The sequence below is a fragment of the Globicephala melas genome, chromosome 17 (genome assembly GCF_963455315.2).
Source record: "Globicephala melas chromosome 17, mGloMel1.2, whole genome shotgun sequence".
Taxonomy (NCBI): domain Eukaryota; kingdom Metazoa; phylum Chordata; class Mammalia; order Artiodactyla; family Delphinidae; genus Globicephala; species Globicephala melas.
In genome coordinates, this window is record NC_083330.1 from 75,770,810 (window position 1) to 75,789,121 (window position 18,312).

The window sequence follows — 18,312 nt, forward strand, 5'->3', positions numbered from 1 at the left end:
CATCCCCTACTCTGGGCAAACATTAATCAGTTTTCTGTTTCTATAAATTCACCTATTCTAGACGTTTTATATATATGAAATCATACATGTGGGCTTTTATGACTGGCTTCATAGCCCGTGTTTTCTTAGCAAAGTGCTTTCAAGGTTCACCCACCTTGCAGCATGTGTCAATGCCTCATTTTATTGCAGAATACTATGCCATTGCATGGCTATGACACACGTTTTATTTATCCATTCATCACGTGATGAACATTTAGGTTCCTTCTACTTTTCCGTTATTATGAATAAGGCTGCTATGAACATCCATGAACAAGTTTTTGTATGAACACGTGTTTTCATTTCTTTTGGTTATACACCTAGGAGTGGAATTGCTGGGTCATATAATTCTGTGTTTAACCCTTTAAGGGCCACCAGACTGCTTTTCAAAAGCAGCTGCAGCATTTTACACCAGCAATGTATGAGTTACGATTTCTCCACATTCCTAGTTGTTCTACACATTATTTAAGTGGGATGTTAAGTCTCTCACTTCAATTCTCAATGTTTGCTTCACATATCTGGGGGCTCTGTTATTAGGTGCACATATGTTTATAATTGTCACGTATTTTTAGAGGATCGACACTTTTATCATTATAAAATGTTCCTCTTTATTTCTATTAACCTTTTTTAAAGCCTTTGTCTGATACTGTTACAGTCACTCCAATTTCTAATGTTTTCTATTTGTGGAATGTGTATTGTCCATCCTTTTACTTTCAACCTGTTTATATATTTGAATCTAGAGTGTGTCTCCTGTAGACACAATACAGTTGGATCTGTTTTTACGTCCAGGCTGAAAATCTCTGCTGTTCAATTGGTTTGTTTAATACATTTACAGACAATGCTGTTTTTGATGTAGGTAGATTGACATATGCCATTTAACTTTTTGTTTTCTGTGTCTCCTGACTTCTTCTGTTCCTTTATTCCTCCTTTACTGCTCTTTTTTACATTACAGGAGTTCTTTTTAGTGCAACATTTTAACCTCTTTAAGGATATTTTCACCATATAGTTTTGAATTATTTTCTTGGAGGTTGCTTGAGGTTTACCATATACATCTTAACTTATCAGGATCTACTTAAGATTTACACTAACTTACTTCCAGTGAGACTTAGAAACATACTCCTACGTGATCTATTCCTTCTTCCCCATTTTTGTGCTACTGTTGTTACAAATATTTGTTAAATACCCAAAGCTACACTGTCGTAATTATTACTTTGAACTTGTCACTCCACTGCATTCTGGCCTCAATTATTTTTGGTGATGAGTCAGCTGATAATCTTATTGGGTTTTCCTTGTACATCAGGAATCATTTTTCTTTTTCTGCTTTCGATTCTTTTGCTTTGTCTTTTAGCGTTTTTTACCATGATTTTTCTAAGGATGGACTTCCTTCTAAGGATAGATTTTTCTAAGGATGGATTTTTCTAAGGATGGACCTCCTTCTAAGGATGGACCTCCTTCTAAGGATGGATTTTTCTAAGGATGGACCTCCTTCTAAGGATGGACCTCCTTCTAAGGATGGACCTCCTTCTAAGGATGGAGTTTTCTAAGGATGGACCTCCTTCTAAGGATGGACCTCCTTCTAAGGATGGAGTTTTCTAAGGATGGACCTCCTTTCTAAGGATGGATTTTTCTAAGGATGGACCTCCTTCTGTTTCTCTCGATTGGACTTCCCGAGGCTTCCTGAACGTGCAGATTACTGCTCTTCACCAAATTCGGGATGTCTTCAGCCGTGATCTCTCTGAACACTTTTTCTGCTCCTTTCTCTCCGCTCCGGGTACCCCTGTTATGTGCACTGACGCACTTCACGGGCCCTCACACTTCTCTGAGGCTCTGTTCATTTTCCTTCATTATTGTTTCTCTCTGATCTTCAGACGACATGATCGCTGCTGATCTGTTCTCAAGAATGCTGGCTCTTTCTTCAGCCAGTTCAAACCTACTGTCATGCCTCTCGAGTGATTTTCCTTTTCATTTCATTGACTGTACTTTACAATTTCCATGTAGTTCTAGAATTTCCATTTGGTTCTTTTTAACAATTTCTACCTCCTTATATTCTATATCTGATGAGATAATGTCATGATGCTCCCCTCTGTTTCCTTCCGAATGGCTTCCTTTAGTTCTCTGGATGTGATTACAATGGCTACTTTGCAGGCTTTGTCTGTTAGATCCGACATCTGTGCCCTCTCACAGGCAGTTTCTGTAGCCTGGTTTTTCCCTGTGTATCAGTAAAATGGGTGTTTCACTAGCCCTCACCTCACAACATCGAACTGAGGGTTAAATGAGCCAGAAATCTGTAAAACATACAGCACAGATCCCGGCACGCCATGAATGCTGTTAAATGTAAGCCTCTCTTCCTATTTCCATGTTAATTTGCACAGAGCGGCTGCTTCCCACCTCTGCACAGGAGGCCGGTGTGTAGAGTGTGGGTGAAAGGTATAGCTCAGCAAGTGAGCACAAGACTCAGATTAAAATAGATTCAAATCCTGCCTCTGCCACACACAGGCAGAGCACCTGATGTGATCACGAGCGCATCACGCAAGTCTGAAAATTCTGTATCCTTCCCGTCCGTGAGTGATGAGCTTAAGTTTAAGAAGCTGTTCTAAGGAGTAAGGAGGGACCAACATGAAGCCCCTGTGAAGAAGGGCAGGCGGTACAGTTACAATCATGAGCTCTCAGGTGATGGCACGGGGGTGTCTGCCAGGCTAACTCTTCTAGGGGAGCGGCTCTGTCTTGTCGTCGGGTTTCCCCTGCGCACTGAGAACCTAAAAGGAACTGATCACACTCGCTCTCGTTCACTGGCCTCCTACCATGGGCCAGGCATTTTACAGACAAAGCTGCTCTTTTCTTTATTCTGCTCATGGAGCGAATGAGGTTTTCAGGGAGGTTAAGCAATCCGCTCGCGGTCACACAGCCAATAAAGGCAGGAGCCGGGGACAGCTACTGAGGCCCACCTGACTCCAAACCTGTGCTACTGATGCTACAAGATGCAGTCTGAAGGATGGGTTTAGTGCTTCCACCAGGCCAGGTAACAACAGAGGAACAACAGCATTTACTTTGCTTCTGCACTGTTACAAACTGTTTACATGCGTTAACTCGTTTTAAACCTCATCATGCAACTCAACAGTTAATTTTATCCTCCCCACTTTACAGATGAGGAAACTGAGGACAGGAAGGTTAAGTATCTTGGTGGAGCCAGCCTTTGCTTCCCAGCCATGTGGCTCCTAAGCTCTGCTCTGCACCATGAATCGTTTATCTCTGTAATTCTTCCCTGACCCACCATCCACTGTGCTTGCTCATCAACCTAAGGATGCATGAACACAGTCTGTGCTGGGCCAGATGCCAGGGACGCTGGACCGACACACGGCAAACCGCGGTATCAGGGAGTCAGCTGATGCGGGGACTGACAGGCACCAGGGATGTGGGAGAACCGAGGGGGTGAGCCAGACCTGGGGTTGCAAAGATACCCTGGAGAACTACACCGGTTGAGTCTGAAAGGTGCAAAAACGTGAGCCAGGCAGGAGGGGGAGGTGAGGGGCAAACGGGGGTGGACAGAGGGCAAAATGATTCCTGGTAGAGGAAAAACCATATGCAATGGCCAGGGTGAGACATGGCCAGTTGGGGGAGTCATCACTGCCAACCTGGAGCACAGACTTCGGGGGGTGAGGGTGGAGTGGTGCAGGGTGAGGCTGGAGCGGCCGGCAGGCCTCCTGTGCCCGTGCAGAGGGGTCCCCCCCACTGGCCACGCAGAGGGTCCTTCACTCACCGTATCTCCTTTCTCTCCCTTGGGTCCAGGAGCTCCAGCCGGCCCAGCGGCTCCCATGTCCCCCTGAGGGGTGGAAACCAGAGACGAACGTTGGGTCGGGTCCTCCGACCAACCTCTCCCACACCAGCTGCCCATGGCCCACCTTGCCCCAGTTTTCTGGAAGCAGCCGATTTTGTCACTGCCAACTGCACCATGAGGCCAAGCCTCCCACCCCCGGAGAGGGAAGAAGCATCTGAGTAATTTTCTCAAACTCCTAATTCCCGGAACGAAGGACATCTGGAGAAAGCAAGTGGGTGAAAGCATCGCACCCTTGACCCTGAGAACGGGAACGGCAGCTCCTCCGCATCTTACTGGACCCAGCTAGGGCGGGCCCCCCCAGGCATCCTGGAGCCTCCCCAGGAAGCCCCGCTCCCCGCAACCCAGCGTCCCACCCCCTGTCATGCCTCTTCCTGCTGGCTCTGAGTCCGGGGACATGGCTCCCTGGTAGGTCCCTGCATCCAGAACGGGCCTGGGCACCCAGGATCCACCAGGCCACGCCTGTGGACACGACCTGAGCTACCTCTAGGTAAACGGAGCCGCTGGAATCAAGGTGTTTACACAGCATCTTAAGCACGGACGGGCTGGGACACTGACTAAAGGGCCAGGACTGCCAATCAACCACGGGGCAGCCAGGCTTATCTGCAGGTGGTGGTACCTGTTTCCCTCCCTAGAATCCCCTCCCTCCCACCTCATCTTCTCTCCCAGGGTCAGGGGTCAGGCTCTGTCGTCTGCACAACCCCAGATCTGTCCGACCACAGCACAGCTCGGCCTCTCCATGAACGGCCACTGCTTCAGACAAACGTTTTCTACTTAGAGCTTCACAAACCCCCGAACAGCTTTGCTCTCTTCTTCCATCTGACAGCCCAGGAGCTGAGGCTACAGCCCAGGGGCTGTTCAGCAAGGCAGAGGCCCCTGCTCTCTCTCTCGCAGCGAACACCTGGCACCTTGGACCTCCTGTGTGTGTGCGTGTGTCTGTCTGTCTATTCTCCCCATCCTAGCACACTGGGGACAGAGGGGAGAAGGGCGAGAAAAGGGGAAGATGAAGGAGGTACATACAGAGGAAGGAAGAAGGGAGAGGACAAAAGGGACCTTAGGAGATGCTCAGTGGTGATGCACTGAATGAATGTGAACACAAGTAATACAGGTGAGAGGGAGGGGGAGAAAGGGAGAGACGGAGGGACAGAGGCAGGGGGAGGGGGAGAGGGAGAAGGGGGGAGGGAAGGGAAGGGGATGCAGTCATCGCTAGTTGTCTGCACCATCACACTCAGCCCCTCTTTCGAACACCAGACTAGGAAACGGCCACTGGGCAACGCTGACCTCCTCCCTCAGCCTCTGTGTGACCCCGGGCAATGCACACCTCTCTGGGTCTCAGCTTTCCGAGACCGAAAAAATGATGCGAGACGACAGCCCTGTCCAGCTCCGTAAATGCGATAAACCTGGGCAGTGGTGGACAGAGAAGAGGCTGGTCCACGGCTGAGGAGGGAGGAGCCCACAAGGAGGCACCTGGCCTCGAGCAATTCGTGAGTTTGGAAAACGTGTACAAAAAGAATTCCACGCACGTCAAACAAACAGATCGTGCGTGCTGAACAGACTCTTTAAAGCGCAACCCCCGAAGTTTCTGGAATATGGAGGCCTGAAAGGATTGATGCAGAGTTAGCTGGCCACGGAGGGCTGAGCCTGTTGGCGCGAACAGCATCTGAGCCCAGGCGTGCGTGTTCTCCTTCTCGATCACACGTTCAGGCTGAGAAATGGACGCTCTGAACCGTGAAGGGACTCAGAGGTTACCGACTTTATGCCACTTGCCCTATCCTTCCATCTCAACAAGCTCGGAAGCAAAGCCCCGCAGGACAGTAACCTAACACACCATCGTTCGGGAGTTTTTTTCTCCTTCTTACAAAGAGAGCAAATCAAAGGACCCCACGCTCTAAAGGGCTTCTCTGCCGGCTCCAGTACTGACCTTTGGGCCGGGGAGTCCCACTGGGCCATCAAAGCCCTTTTCACCCTAAAGGAAGAAAGACAAAAGAAACAAGTAAGGTTCTGTTTTAATTTTCCCCTTTCTCTCTTTACTAGTTGGTTATCCCCTCCACCTGCTCATAAGCCAGTCCCTTAGTAAGCCACATGCCAATCAATAAATTGGACAAAGTTCACTGGAGGGCTTCCCTGGTGGCGCAGTGATTGCGAGTCCGCCTGCCGATGCAGGGGGCGCGGGTTCGTGCCCCGGTCCGGGAGGATCCCACGTGCCGCGGAGCGGCTGGGTCCGTGAGCCATGGCTGCTGAGCCTGCGCGTCCGGAGCCTGTGCTCCGCAGCGGGAGAGGCCACAACAGTGAGAGGCCCGCGTACCACAAAAAAAAAAAATTCACTGGAGCTGAGCACCCTTTCTCAAACTGCCAACCTACATGGGGAACTTGGACGTGACCTCCAAATACAGCCATCAATTTACAAATGCCAGCCTCACCCTCTGGGTGGCATCACCCAATAAGCCATTCCATCCGTCCTTCATACCCTGGGTCCACTTATCCATCAATTCAACCATTATTTCATATAGTGGCTGAAAATACAGACATGGAAAGATTCAGCCTTTGCCATCTGGAATTTATGAGCTTATGGAAGTAAAGACAAGTAGGCAGTTTTACTCCAATGTGATCATTGTTATGGTCTCTGGAAGAAGAGGGAAAGAAAGGGTCTTAATGTCCCAAATAGCAGGGGCTAACTGAACAGGTATTGAATGGATGGATGTGAAGAATGGAAAGGCAGGCAGGCAGGCAGGGAGGCAGGCAGGGAGGCAGGGAGGAGGGAGATCATACAGACGATAATAATGGGATCAGAAAAGGATTCTTTGGGGATCTTGAAAGAAGAACAGGCATTAGCAGATTAAAAGGGGTGGCGGGAGGGAAAAGGATGTTCTAGGCAGAAGGTGCTACATATGCAAATTCCAGAAGGCAAGAAAGAGCATGACCTGGCGAGGAACAGGACATTCCCGCCTGCCTAGACACTGGGAGGGGAGAGGGGAGTGAGATGAGGCTAGAAGGGCAACTAGGACCAGGGGCCACACAGAGTGGGGACAGGTGGGGGAGGGGATCTGTGAGCCAAGCTCAGGAGGTCAGTGGCGATCCAGCAGGTGGTCGTGAGCTGGAGAGTGAGAAGGTGGGCGGGAAGAGAGGACGGAGGCCTGCTTGACCCCAGACTTCCTCCCGAGGGGCCCTGCCAGGGCAGGGCTCCAGGGAAACCATGAACTAGGCAGAGATAGCATCGGCCACCCTCCCGGGCACAGTCTGCAGGCTAGTGGGCCAAGCCCCACGCTGCTGCAGTTACCCTTTCCGTTTGGGGTTTTCCATGGAAAACAAGAATTCAAAAGGACTTGGGTTTGGACAGTTGCTTTCGTTATGACATTGATGGGTGAGAACCCGATCAACACGTTGTCTGTGGACCGCCTGAGCCCGGCAGGGGCGCGGACGAGGATCCCTGCCCGGCGCCCTGGGTGCACCCACCCTGGCTCCCTCTCTAGCTTCTCCCAATCCTAACCCAGCACCAGGCCGGAAGCCCCTAACTCCACCGACGCCCCAGACAAAGCCTCAGCTCGCAGCATGACCCAGCTTGCTTCTCGTGGCCTCCCAGCCAGCTGGGCCATGGTTAGAAATCCCCACTTGACTGGGAGCTCCTTGGGAGGGGGTCTCTGGGTGGAAAGAAGAAAGGAGAGTGTGAAGGAGAACAGAGGAGAGGGAAGAAGGGAAGGAGGAGAGGCTGCCAGGACAGGTGGCTTATTGAAACAAAACTGTCAGGAAATTCTTAAAGTGTGTCCACTCCAATGAACGTCAACCACGATTTCGTAGTTTTGTCTGTGCCTCCCAAGGCCCTTGCAAAGTTGGGGAGCACCTCCTGTGTGCCGCCCTGAGCTGGGAGGGGCAGACAGAGCAATGGATATACTGAATGCTGTAGACCGAGGGCCCTGGGGGGCTACCAGTCGAGCAGATCTTCACGGAGACCATCTCGATTTTGTCATCCTCACATATCTGTTTATTCTGCTCAAGTGGAAATTGTTTTCTTATTAAGAGGGCTGTTCGTCCACAGAAAAACAGATGAAGGCCTCAGGCACTCGAGGAGACATTTCATCTAGGCTAAAGGGCAGGCGGTGGTGGCAGTCGGAAACACATTAGGTTTTAAAATTAGAAACAAGAGGCATTAAACTCTACTCATATACGCATGTAGATTATATAGTACAGCTAATTACAGGGAACGTCGAGAAGAAAGGGATGAGGGTGTGTCCCGCAGAGCACACCTAAACCCTCGGCCGCTGCCCATGCAGAGTCTTATCCTCGAAGCAAATCTGGCTGGTTTAGGCGCACACACGAGTGAAGAGGAGACCGGGAGGAGCCAGAGTGCCTTGGGAAGACGTCACGAACTTCAGGAAGAGGTTCGTCACGGCTGGGTCTGAGCAGCTCCCCTCCCGATGTGCACAGAAATCAAGAAGGGAGAAGCCCAAGGAGCAAGGACAGGCCCCTGACCGGAGAGTCGCCTGGAGCCTAGGGCCACCCTGCCCTGGCAGCCCACGTGCATGATGGGAAATTCCCACCTCCACTGCTGGTTCTGCTGCCACCCTGCCCCACTCAGCTCTGGGGCCCCGGGCTGGCGGCTGAGGGTGGACTGTGGATGGTACCTTTTCTCCAGCTGGGCAGGAGCAGTTGATAGTCTTCAAAATGCCGATCTGTTCACTGCCGGAGGTGGGAGGCGGCTGGGGCGGGGGTGAGGGCTCCGTCAGCACGGTCACCTGGCACTGGAAGGGAAGCACAGCGGTCAGAACCTGGCTTCCTGCCCGGCACCACTCCCTGGAGCTTCCCTGCACAGGCAAAGGGGAGGCAGGAACCCTGAGGACACCGGAGCCTGAGCAGGGAGGGCAAGTAGCGTCTGACCGCAGGTGCTGGTACCCTGAGGCCCTGGAGTCAGGCTGGCGTGGGCCAAGGGGCTCAGCCACTTCACCGGCCTCTCAGCAGCCTGTGGGAACCATTAACCCCTCTGAGTCTCGGCGCTAACCTCCGCAGAATGGGGACAAGGGCGTTTCCATCATAATGCAGTGAGGAGGAGTTAGGAGGGCACGGAGAAAGCATCCAGTTCAGGGTCCGGAATGCAGGAACCCAGCAGGTGTGCCCGTAATGACTTATTTCCTTACCCTCGCCAGCCCCCTCCCTCCCTCCTTTCTTCCCTTCCTCTCCCCCACTCCTTCTTTCCCTTTATTCTCTCCTGCTCTTACCCGTCTCCCTCCCTTTCCTTTCTCTCCTCTCTCTCTACAGTCAGGCTCAGCTGACTCCAGCCCCAGCCCTGGTAACGACCACCCCGGGTGCCTGTGCCCCCCACTCGTCCTGACACAGGACACGCTGACCAAGTGCTCACTGCGTCCAGGCCCGCGCCCGCCGAGTGCATGGATTTCAGCTTTCAACTCTGGGAGGCAGGACTATGGAAGCACCCTCAGAACTGGTATTTGGTAAATGGAGAGGGAGGGACCTGGACCGAGGCAGAGGTGGGGAGGCCCTGGGAGAGGCAGAACTGCGCCGGGGGCCCAGGAGCCTCTGCCCGCTGTTCCTGAACCCGTGTTGCCTCCTCCTGTCTTGCTGAGCAGCGCAGAGCATGGCGGCCTCCCCACTCTGAGCGCTGGCAGCAGAGATGCCGTTCCCCCCTGCCAGCCTCTGCCCTGTGCTCCCCAGAGCTGGGTCTCATCGCTCAGCTGCAGCCCCGGGGGCCGTAGACCGAGGCTGGGGCAGACCTGCATGACCCGCTCCCCCAACCCACGCCCGCCAGACCAGGAAACGGAACCCTAGCAATGACCACTGGGCTCCCTCCCAGGGCGCACTGTGGTGGCGGGTGTCCCCTGATCCCATCCCAGGGCCCAGGACACCCCCTCCCTCGGGAAGCCAAGGACCCATTCCGCCCCCCCCCCCCAACCACTCCATGCAGAGTCTCTGCTCACCGGACCCGAGGGGATGTCACAGCACGTTTCCAGTTCCGAGTGTCGGGAGTCACAGTAAATCACGATCCGCTGTAGGTCAAACTGGGAGGGAAAACGAGGACAGAGAGTGAGTTTTCGGGGCTTTGGAACCCAGATCCTCCCTGCTTTCAGGCAGGCCCTGCTCAGGGATCAGGCCCGCTTCCCCTTCAGGGCCTGTATGGTCTGACCCTGAGCTGAACTTCAGAGGGAGCCTAAGCGTCATCTACAGACAGCCCATCCCTCTAACAGCGCGAACCCCAAGTGCAAGCTGAGTCAGCACAGACTGGGGGCAGCGTTTTCTCCTGCTCTGAATGTGCTACAGCTCAGGCCCCTCACACGCCTCCTCCCGTCCACAATCCGTGGCCACTGCGTTCACTAAAGCCCCTGCCATGGTGCTGCCACCAACAGTCTCCAAAGGTTCAGAGTATCCCTGTTTTCAACTCTCTCATCTCCATGTGGCGGCTTAAGTGAACTTTTTTATATTACAAATTTGCTTCTATCAAATAAAAGCAAAAATAAACAAATGGGACCTAATTAAACTTACACGCTCTTGCACAGCAAAGGGAACCACGGATTTTCACATCCATGCCTCTGCACGTGGCCTCCCTTCCAGGAAAACCCCTGGAAACTAGCAACCACACTGAGGCATCCCCTCAGGAGCTGTTGTAAAAATACACCCACAGATCTTTTGATTCATTCACCTCCCCACCCCCGAGTGTAGGAGGGACCTGGTCACTGGCTTCTGAGGAACAGAACACGGCAGAAGTGACGGCGTGTCACTTCGAGATCAGTTATAGAAAGACTGGCTTCTTGGTGCGTGCACGCATGGTCTCTCTCTCTCTCTCTCTCTCTCACATCACGCAGCCTGGGGTCACCAGCTGGCACGCAGGGAGCTGCCCCACGGAGAAGCCCACGTAGGGAGGAACCAGGGCCGCTGTCAGCAATCCAACAGCAAGGAACTGAGGCCCTCAGTCCAACAGCCCACGGGAGGCTGCCAGCAATCACCTGCGTGAGCTTGGAGGTGGTCTTTCAGCCCTGTTCTAACTTCAAGATCACAGCAATAGCCAATAGCTTGACAGCAACGTTATGAGAAACCCTGAGCAAGACCCACCCAGCTCAGCCCCTCCCAGATTCCTGAACCACAGAAACTATGAGACAATAAGTGTTTGTTGTTTTCTTCCCTCTTTTTTGGGTGGGGGATGGGGGGATATTTGTTATGCAGCAACTGATAACTGATACACATCCTCTACTGTCAAGAAGAGTTCACGGGGTCTCTTCTCCACCACTTGGCTCCTTGTACATACAGCTAATACTGAACATAGCAGCCTGCATGGTAATTATACATTTGGGTGTCCATCTTCCCCCAGGGCTCCCCATCCTGACCCACAGCCCTCAAACACACTGAGCTCTCTTTCCCTACCTGCTTTTCCCTCCTGCTCCTCACAAGGCTGGCTCCTCTCACCTTTCACCTCTGTAACCACCCATCAGAGCCCAGGCCCTCCCTGTCACTTGTCATCCTGTACATCCTTATAAAAGCAAAGACCACAATGCCTCCTTTGTGTGCATTTCTCAGCTTACTTTTTAAACTGTGTTTCTCTGATTAGAACAGCAGTTCTGTGAGGCAGGCCTCTCCCATCCCTTGTGTTTCTCTGTACCCCCAGCCCCAGAGTACTTCCTGACACAGCAGATGTCCTGAGGCATAGAACGAATGGTTGAGTGGATACATGCATGCACCATGCACAGACAAACATTTATCGAATGGAAATTGAGCTAAATCAACGGATACTTATTTTATTAACACCAGTGCTGAATGCTCCCAGCCCTGCACCTCCCCTGTGCCCTTCTGCAGCCTGTGCTGCATTCGAAGGCCCTGAGCGAGCAGGCCAGGCAGCTTGACCTCGACCTCACCCTCCTGGCTTTGGGACAGGCCCCGGCAGGTGTAAGCCCTCACTCCACAGATTGGACTCAGCAGAAACAGTAACAATTCCAGGTGTCTGTCTGTTGTATTTCCTGTAGAGACACCAGCCCACAGACAGGAGAAAATGACAAAACACAGAATCATGCTTTGGAACAAGGCCTATTTTAAAGAGAGGGTCCTGCTTTCTGCATTAGCAAGCGTACATGCTCAGCGGCTGGGTCTGTCTGGCAAGGCCACAGGGACAGAGGTGGAGAAGGAAGGCAAGGTCAGGGTCAGGGAGGTGCACAGGTGGCCTGGGGCCTGCACACGTGCACTCAGGGTGGGTAGCAGGGCCTGGGAGCCAGGAGGGGTCTCTTGCAACTGCCTGGAATCCCCCCATTCCCTGTCCCACCTTCCTCCCTCTCCCCGCCCTCCACCATGTCAGGGAGCCCACCTCCTGATGCCCCTCTGCCCCCACCCCCTGGGATCTCTGCTCCCGTTTACATCCTCAGCAATTCCAGGCTGAACTGCTGCAGGGTCCTCTCTCCAGCCCCAGTTTCCCTCCGTGCCCACCATGTGCAGCTTGGTGACCCTTTCCTGACTACAGTGAGGAAACCAATCAGGGTGCAGAGAGCTGAGGATCTGAGATCAGCCGGGCCCGGGTCTGAGCCTCAGCTCTGCTCTTCTCTCAGAGCAGCTGGTCAAGGCACCCAATCCCCTGAGCCTCGGTTTCCTCTTCTGTCAGATGGAGATGCTGACATGACTCCTAGGGCACTGTGAAGACCAGGTGAGGCCAGACACAGGTGTCCATGGCAGGTGGAGCTGCAGGGTGCTGTGGTCTCTCCCCACCGTGTTCAAGCCTGAGCTACGTGGTCACAAGTGCCCCAGCCTATGCTTCTGGAAGGTTTACGAAGGGGTGCGGGGTTCATTGATCCTCCCTCCATGTAGTTCATCAGGATTCATTTTTAATCTAGAAACCCAGCACAAAACAGGAAGTGGGCACAGTATTCCTCTGACAAACGTCAGGTTCTGGGATTCCCCGGCACTGGGTACAACGTGGACACTCACCTAATGGCAATGGGCCAGAGGAGGAGAGAGTGGGACCCAGCCCAGACCCCAGACTCCACACTGTGGGTTAAAAGGGCCCAGTTAAGGGCCCAATGTGACCATCGAATCTGAGAGTCAGCACGGGACAGGACCTGGAGGCCCAGACTCACAGTAAAGGCAGAACTTCCAAGCAGACGGTGAGGCCTGCACCCCCGCCTCCTAATTCTGCCACTTTTTTTTTTTTCTAACATCTTTATTGGAGTATAATTGCTTTACAATGGTGTGTTAGTTTCTGCTTTATAACAAAGTGAATCAGTTATACATATACATATATTCCTATATCTCTTCCCTCTTGTGTCGCCTTCCCTCCCATCCTCCCTATCCCACCCCTCTAGGTGGTCACAAGGCACCGAGCTGATCTCCCAGAGTGACTCAATCTCTGTGCTGAACGTCCTTACAGAGTGGGGACAATGCGGTGAGTGAGGTCACGGCCTGCAACGTGGAGAACCTAGTCAGCCCGTGAGAACTTCTGGGAACACGGTGGGTGGCACAGAGCAAGGTGCTGGCCGGCGCCTGCGGCTCTGACACCCACCGGCGGCCCCTGCTCAGACTCTGGGTGGACTCTGCGCCTGCCCCCCACCACTACCGGGGCGGAAGGAGGGCAAACGCGGGCCCAGCCCCCTTCGTCCCAGTCGAGCCTGAATGCTCTTGTCTCTGGAGGACTCTTCTTTACCCAAAACTGAATCGAGGCTTTGGGGCCAGTGCAGAGCAGCGGAGCCGGCAGTCCACCAGCTCCAGGGCACTGAGCGGTGGAAGGGGCGCTGCTCTGGGTCTGTGCTGCTCAAAGCAAGTGAGCGAGGGCTGGTCCCGAGCACGAGAACCAGCCACGCGATGAACTCAGAGAGCTGGAGGGCATCAGAAATTAACCCCTCTGGTTCCTGATAGGGGTTACGGCTTCTCAGCAACCAACCCCATCCCCTGGGATCTGGAGCTGGGCAGGCCTGGGACACAGGAGCGGGAAACGGAGGGAAGGCTGGCAGGGCCTCCGGGGAGTCACGGGGCAGGGGTCCCAGCATGGCAGGTCCCAGACCAGCTGGACCCCCAGAGCCCAGGAGCACCCCTTCCCAGCCCCGGGCTCCAAAGGTTTGAGTCTCCTCTCCCCGCAGCTCGGAGACGGGCTCCCCGTCCATCAGCCTAGATGCCCACTGACTTGCCTGGCCGCTTCTGTTGCACATCCCTCAGCAGAGAGTCACCCGGGAGCCAGGATCCCCAGGCCAGCCCCCAGCCCTGCCCCCTTTCCCAGCCCAGGCCCTGGGCCTCTCACCTCCTTCCCTAACAGGGCTCACCCGCCTTCTCCTTCCATCCACCCTACTCTGCAGCCCCAGGAAACGGCCTCCAGTACAGCCCTGGGCTCTCCCCACCCTCCTCAGCCCTTGCTGCCCCTTCACCTACAGGTGGATCCCAGGGCCTGTGCACTAGCGAGGCCTGGCCCTGCCTCCTGCCCCACCCCTCCCCCACCGTGCTTCAGCTCCTGCCACCTCCCACCCTGCGCACAGACAAATCCAATTCATCCTTCCAGGCTCATCCCAGAAGTCACTTGCCTCCAGGAAGCCACCCCTGCCCACCCCCTCCTGTCTCCCCCCATCCGCCTACCCTGTTCATTGAGGTCGGATGCCTTTCCTCTGGGCCCCGTAATATCTGATGCTTACTGTTATCAAAAAAGTAATTCAAAGAGACTGAAAAGATCTCAGTGTGATCCTTTCCTTTTATAAGAGGCCATAAGTAGCTTCGAGTCAGAGTCTTAAAGTCTTTTTCTATTCAGTAAACACAATGTTGAGAGACAAGACGGAAAGAGCAGTCGCCACCCGCTGGGGCGCTCCTATCCCCCCGGGACACGCAGACAGCACCTGCTTGATCACATGAACCCCACAGCACGACACGAGGCACTAGCACGAGTCCCACCGACGCTGCCCACGTGGACGGGCAGGGCCAGGCGGCAGGCTGGGGGCAGCCGGTACACATTTACCGCTTCCCATCCCTGGCGTGTACAGTCGACAGAACTCATCAAAATATGTACTTAAGATCTGTGCACTTTACTATATATGATTAGGCCTCAGTAAAGAATAAAATAAAATATGTGTTGATTGAGTGAATTAATTTAGCCTCACTGAACCAAAGCTTATTTAAAAATAGGAACAGGGCTTCCCTGGTGGCGCAGTGGTTGGGAGTCCACCTGCCGATGCAGGGGACACAGGTTCGTGCCCCGGTCTGGGAAGATCCCACATGCCGCGGAGCGGCTGGGCCCGTGAGCCATGGCCGCTGGGCCTGCGCGTCCAGAGCCTGTGCTCCACAACGGGAGAGGTCCCAACAGTGAGAGGCCCGCGTACCGCAAAAAAAAAAAGAAACACATAGAAGTATTTCTGAGCTCAGTGGTAATCAGGGAAATGCAGATAGAACCACAATAAAATACCATCGTATGCCCATCCGATTGGCAAAACAACAAAAACGTTAAAAAAAAAATCTATCAATGTGTTGGTGAGGATCTAAGAAAATGGGTCTTTCATACGTTGCTGGTGGACACATCAATGTTCTGTCTCTTTGTTGACAAGTTAAAATATGCCGGAAAGTCAAAAATTGTTTACCCTACAATCTGATCATTGAATGCCCCAGAGAAACTCTCCCAACTGGTACACATCTCCAGCCTCAACGGCACGTGTTACCCTGTTTTCTTCATGAGGAACGTACATCTGCAGACGTGCCAGCACGTTCAAGACCAAGACTTGCTGGTTATGATGGTGAAACATCAGAACAATCTAAATACTCACTAGCAGGAGAACAAATAAGCAAAATGTACGATAAAGTGAAGTATTGTGCAGCAGCTGAAAGAAGTAAAAGCTTAGACACATAATTTTGAGAGAAAAAAGCAAGACGTGACTATACACGCTGTACGTTATTCACATAAATTTCAAAATATCCAGCACGCATCCAGCAACCCTGTATTCGATAACAGAAATACATGTACGTGTAAAAAAAGAAAAGAAATGGTTTTGGAGAGAGCTATCCCAGATCATGATTTGGTCACTTCTCGAGAAGCAGGGGACACTCCCGGTCAGAAGGATCAAGCTGACCTCAGCTCGAAGACAGCACGTAAGTGTACACGTGTTACGTGTGTGCATGTTCACGGTGTGTGTGTCTGTGTGCACAGATGTGGGGATGCATTCGTAGAGGAAAGAAAGATACAGTAAAGGAAAGCGAAAAAAAAGAAAAAAGAATTAAGGAGGGAAAAGAAAGAATAAAGAAGGAAAGAACACTGATGTAATGGTGATGGAAAGACAGCTATTACCAGCCACTGAGTCTTCCCCACTTAATATCCCTGGTTGGTGAAATGAGGATGATTTTTACTTATTTTCCATATACTTTCCTATGTGTTCCAATTTTTTTACAATCAGAGAAGGGGAAAGAGTCTGAATTTACAGGGAACTGTGTAACTATTTCTCTGCCCATCGATTTGTCTACATATACATGTAGATATATGTCCCGTGTCCCCAGTGCAGAGCACAGTGCTTGGCACAGAGGAGGTGCTCAGTATATATATGGTAAGTGATCAAGTGGCTAAATAATTAAATGAATGAGTGAGTGAATGAGTGATGGTGATACGGCAGTTTTCTGAGTCAGGGTCCTCCCTCCTAAGACAGTGCAAGGTGATGACCTGACACATGATACACACAGGTGCAGGGGACATCAGGAGCACGTGGCGCCTGAGGCTTCTCCCCGGTGACCCCAGGACCTTGGCTGCAGAAGGCCCGCCAGTACTCACGTCGATGGGCACGCTGTCATAGAGGCGCTTGCCGATCACGGTCTTCCCCTGGATGTCGATGTTCTCCCTCTCCTCGATGGGCAGCGTCTGCACCAGCGCACAGTCTATGTACAGGGAGACGTTCTGGGCCTGGATGCTCAGGGCCACCTTGTGCCAGTCCCGGTTGAAAAGGTCATGGACCCGGGGACCTCGGAAGACCACCCTGACGGCATCCTTCATGGCACCCACAGCGTTGTACTCCACGGCCTTGTTCTCGCCGTCCAGCCGGATGGACACCTGGGGAGGAGAGGACCAGAGGCCCCTTGAGCTGCATGGGACCAAGGGAGGAGAGGGCAGCTGGGGAGGGGAGATCGCGGAGTCAGACCCGACAAATCTGAGTCTGATCCTAGCCGTGACCCTCACCAGCTGGTCAGCCTTGGGCAAAGCACTTCCCATCCCTAAGCCCTGGTGTCCTCCTCACGACAATGGTGTTACTGACACCTACCTTACAGGCTCATCTAAACCCTGTATTAAATGGAAGATCTGAGCTCGCACGTTAATCCAGGGGTCAAAATCTCAAGTACCCGAGGGCTCTGCAGGTAAGAGCACCTTTGTGAAACTACAAGGGGACTGGTGAGGAGGGGCTTCATCTGTGAGACCGACCAGAAACACTGACTGGTTTCAGCTTCTTTTAAAACCGCAGACGGCAGAACAGAATCCACCTGTGTCTAGATACCAGGTGCCAGTCTGAGACCCCATCCACTAACCCAAACTCTCTCACCTTGCAGCTAAAATTGAAGGCCTGGGAGAACAAAGCAATTCGGTGGCAGGGACCTTGGCTGTCTGTTCACTGGATTACCCTCCAGCCCTCTGCAAAATGCCTTGAAAACTCTGGAAGGAAGTTTTACTTTCCTCTGCGTTTTAAGAATGAATGAGGGGTTTCCCTGGTGGCGCAGTGGTTAAGAATACACCTGCCAATGCAGGAGACACGGGTTTGAGCCCTGGTCCGGGAAGATCCCACATGCTGCGGAGCAACTAAACCCGTGCGCCGCAACTACTGAGCCTGCGCTCTAGTGCCTGTGAGCCACAACTACTGAGCCCTTGTGTCACAACTACTGAAGCCCGCACGCCTAGAGCCTGTGCTTCGCAACAAGAGAAGCCACCGCAATGAGAAGCCCGTGCACCACAACGAAGAGTAGTCCCCGCTCACCGCAACTAGAGAAAGCCTGCATGCAGCAATGAAGATCCAACGCAGCCAAAAAATAAATTTTTTTAAATGAATGAAGTAACGAACGAATGTATGCTCATCCACGTGCTTATTCTTTCATCCCTTGCACGATACTCACTGAACATCCTCTGTGACAGGCAAGCAACCTGCTAGGTGTCAGGAATGCAGGAGTGGGCAAGATCAATACTGCCTCAGCGCACGGAGGTGGGGGACGTAACGTGACACAGAAAATAGGTATTCACTGAGCAAATGGATGGGTGGGTATATTCTTGTCCAGTCTCCATGGGGTTGGCCTCCATCTGCCCTGATATCCACGCTCCACCTCTCTCTACCTGGATCTGGACTCCCAGACTCTGACCTTTGACTTCCTGACCTGGGCTCCGATGCCCTTTGGCTTCTAGTTAGTCTGGCCCATGGGAGAGGAAATCAAAGAGCGGGAAGAGAGAGGGGTCTGGTATTGACTCTCCTGCCCTCCCAGCTTCCCTGCGGTTCCAGACGGCCATGTTCCTCCACGTGCCAGGGCCCTTTGGAAGC

The 18,312-nt window shown here is 52.8% G+C and overlaps 1 protein-coding gene across 1 annotated transcript in view; it reads right to left on the reverse strand.

The window, feature by feature from the left end:
• Nucleotides 1-18,312, reverse strand: part of COL22A1 (collagen type XXII alpha 1 chain) — a 268,416-nt gene that overhangs the window by 176,278 nt on the left and 73,826 nt on the right. The window contains exons 7-11 of the mRNA XM_030875888.2: nucleotides 16,572-16,847; nucleotides 9,793-9,873; nucleotides 8,488-8,604; nucleotides 5,790-5,834; nucleotides 3,794-3,856 (exon numbers count right to left, since the gene is read on the reverse strand). Of these exons, the coding sequence (XP_030731748.2) occupies nucleotides 3,794-3,856; nucleotides 5,790-5,834; nucleotides 8,488-8,604; nucleotides 9,793-9,873; nucleotides 16,572-16,847 (582 nt within the window). The remainder of the gene's footprint in view (nucleotides 1-3,793; nucleotides 3,857-5,789; nucleotides 5,835-8,487; nucleotides 8,605-9,792; nucleotides 9,874-16,571; nucleotides 16,848-18,312) is intronic.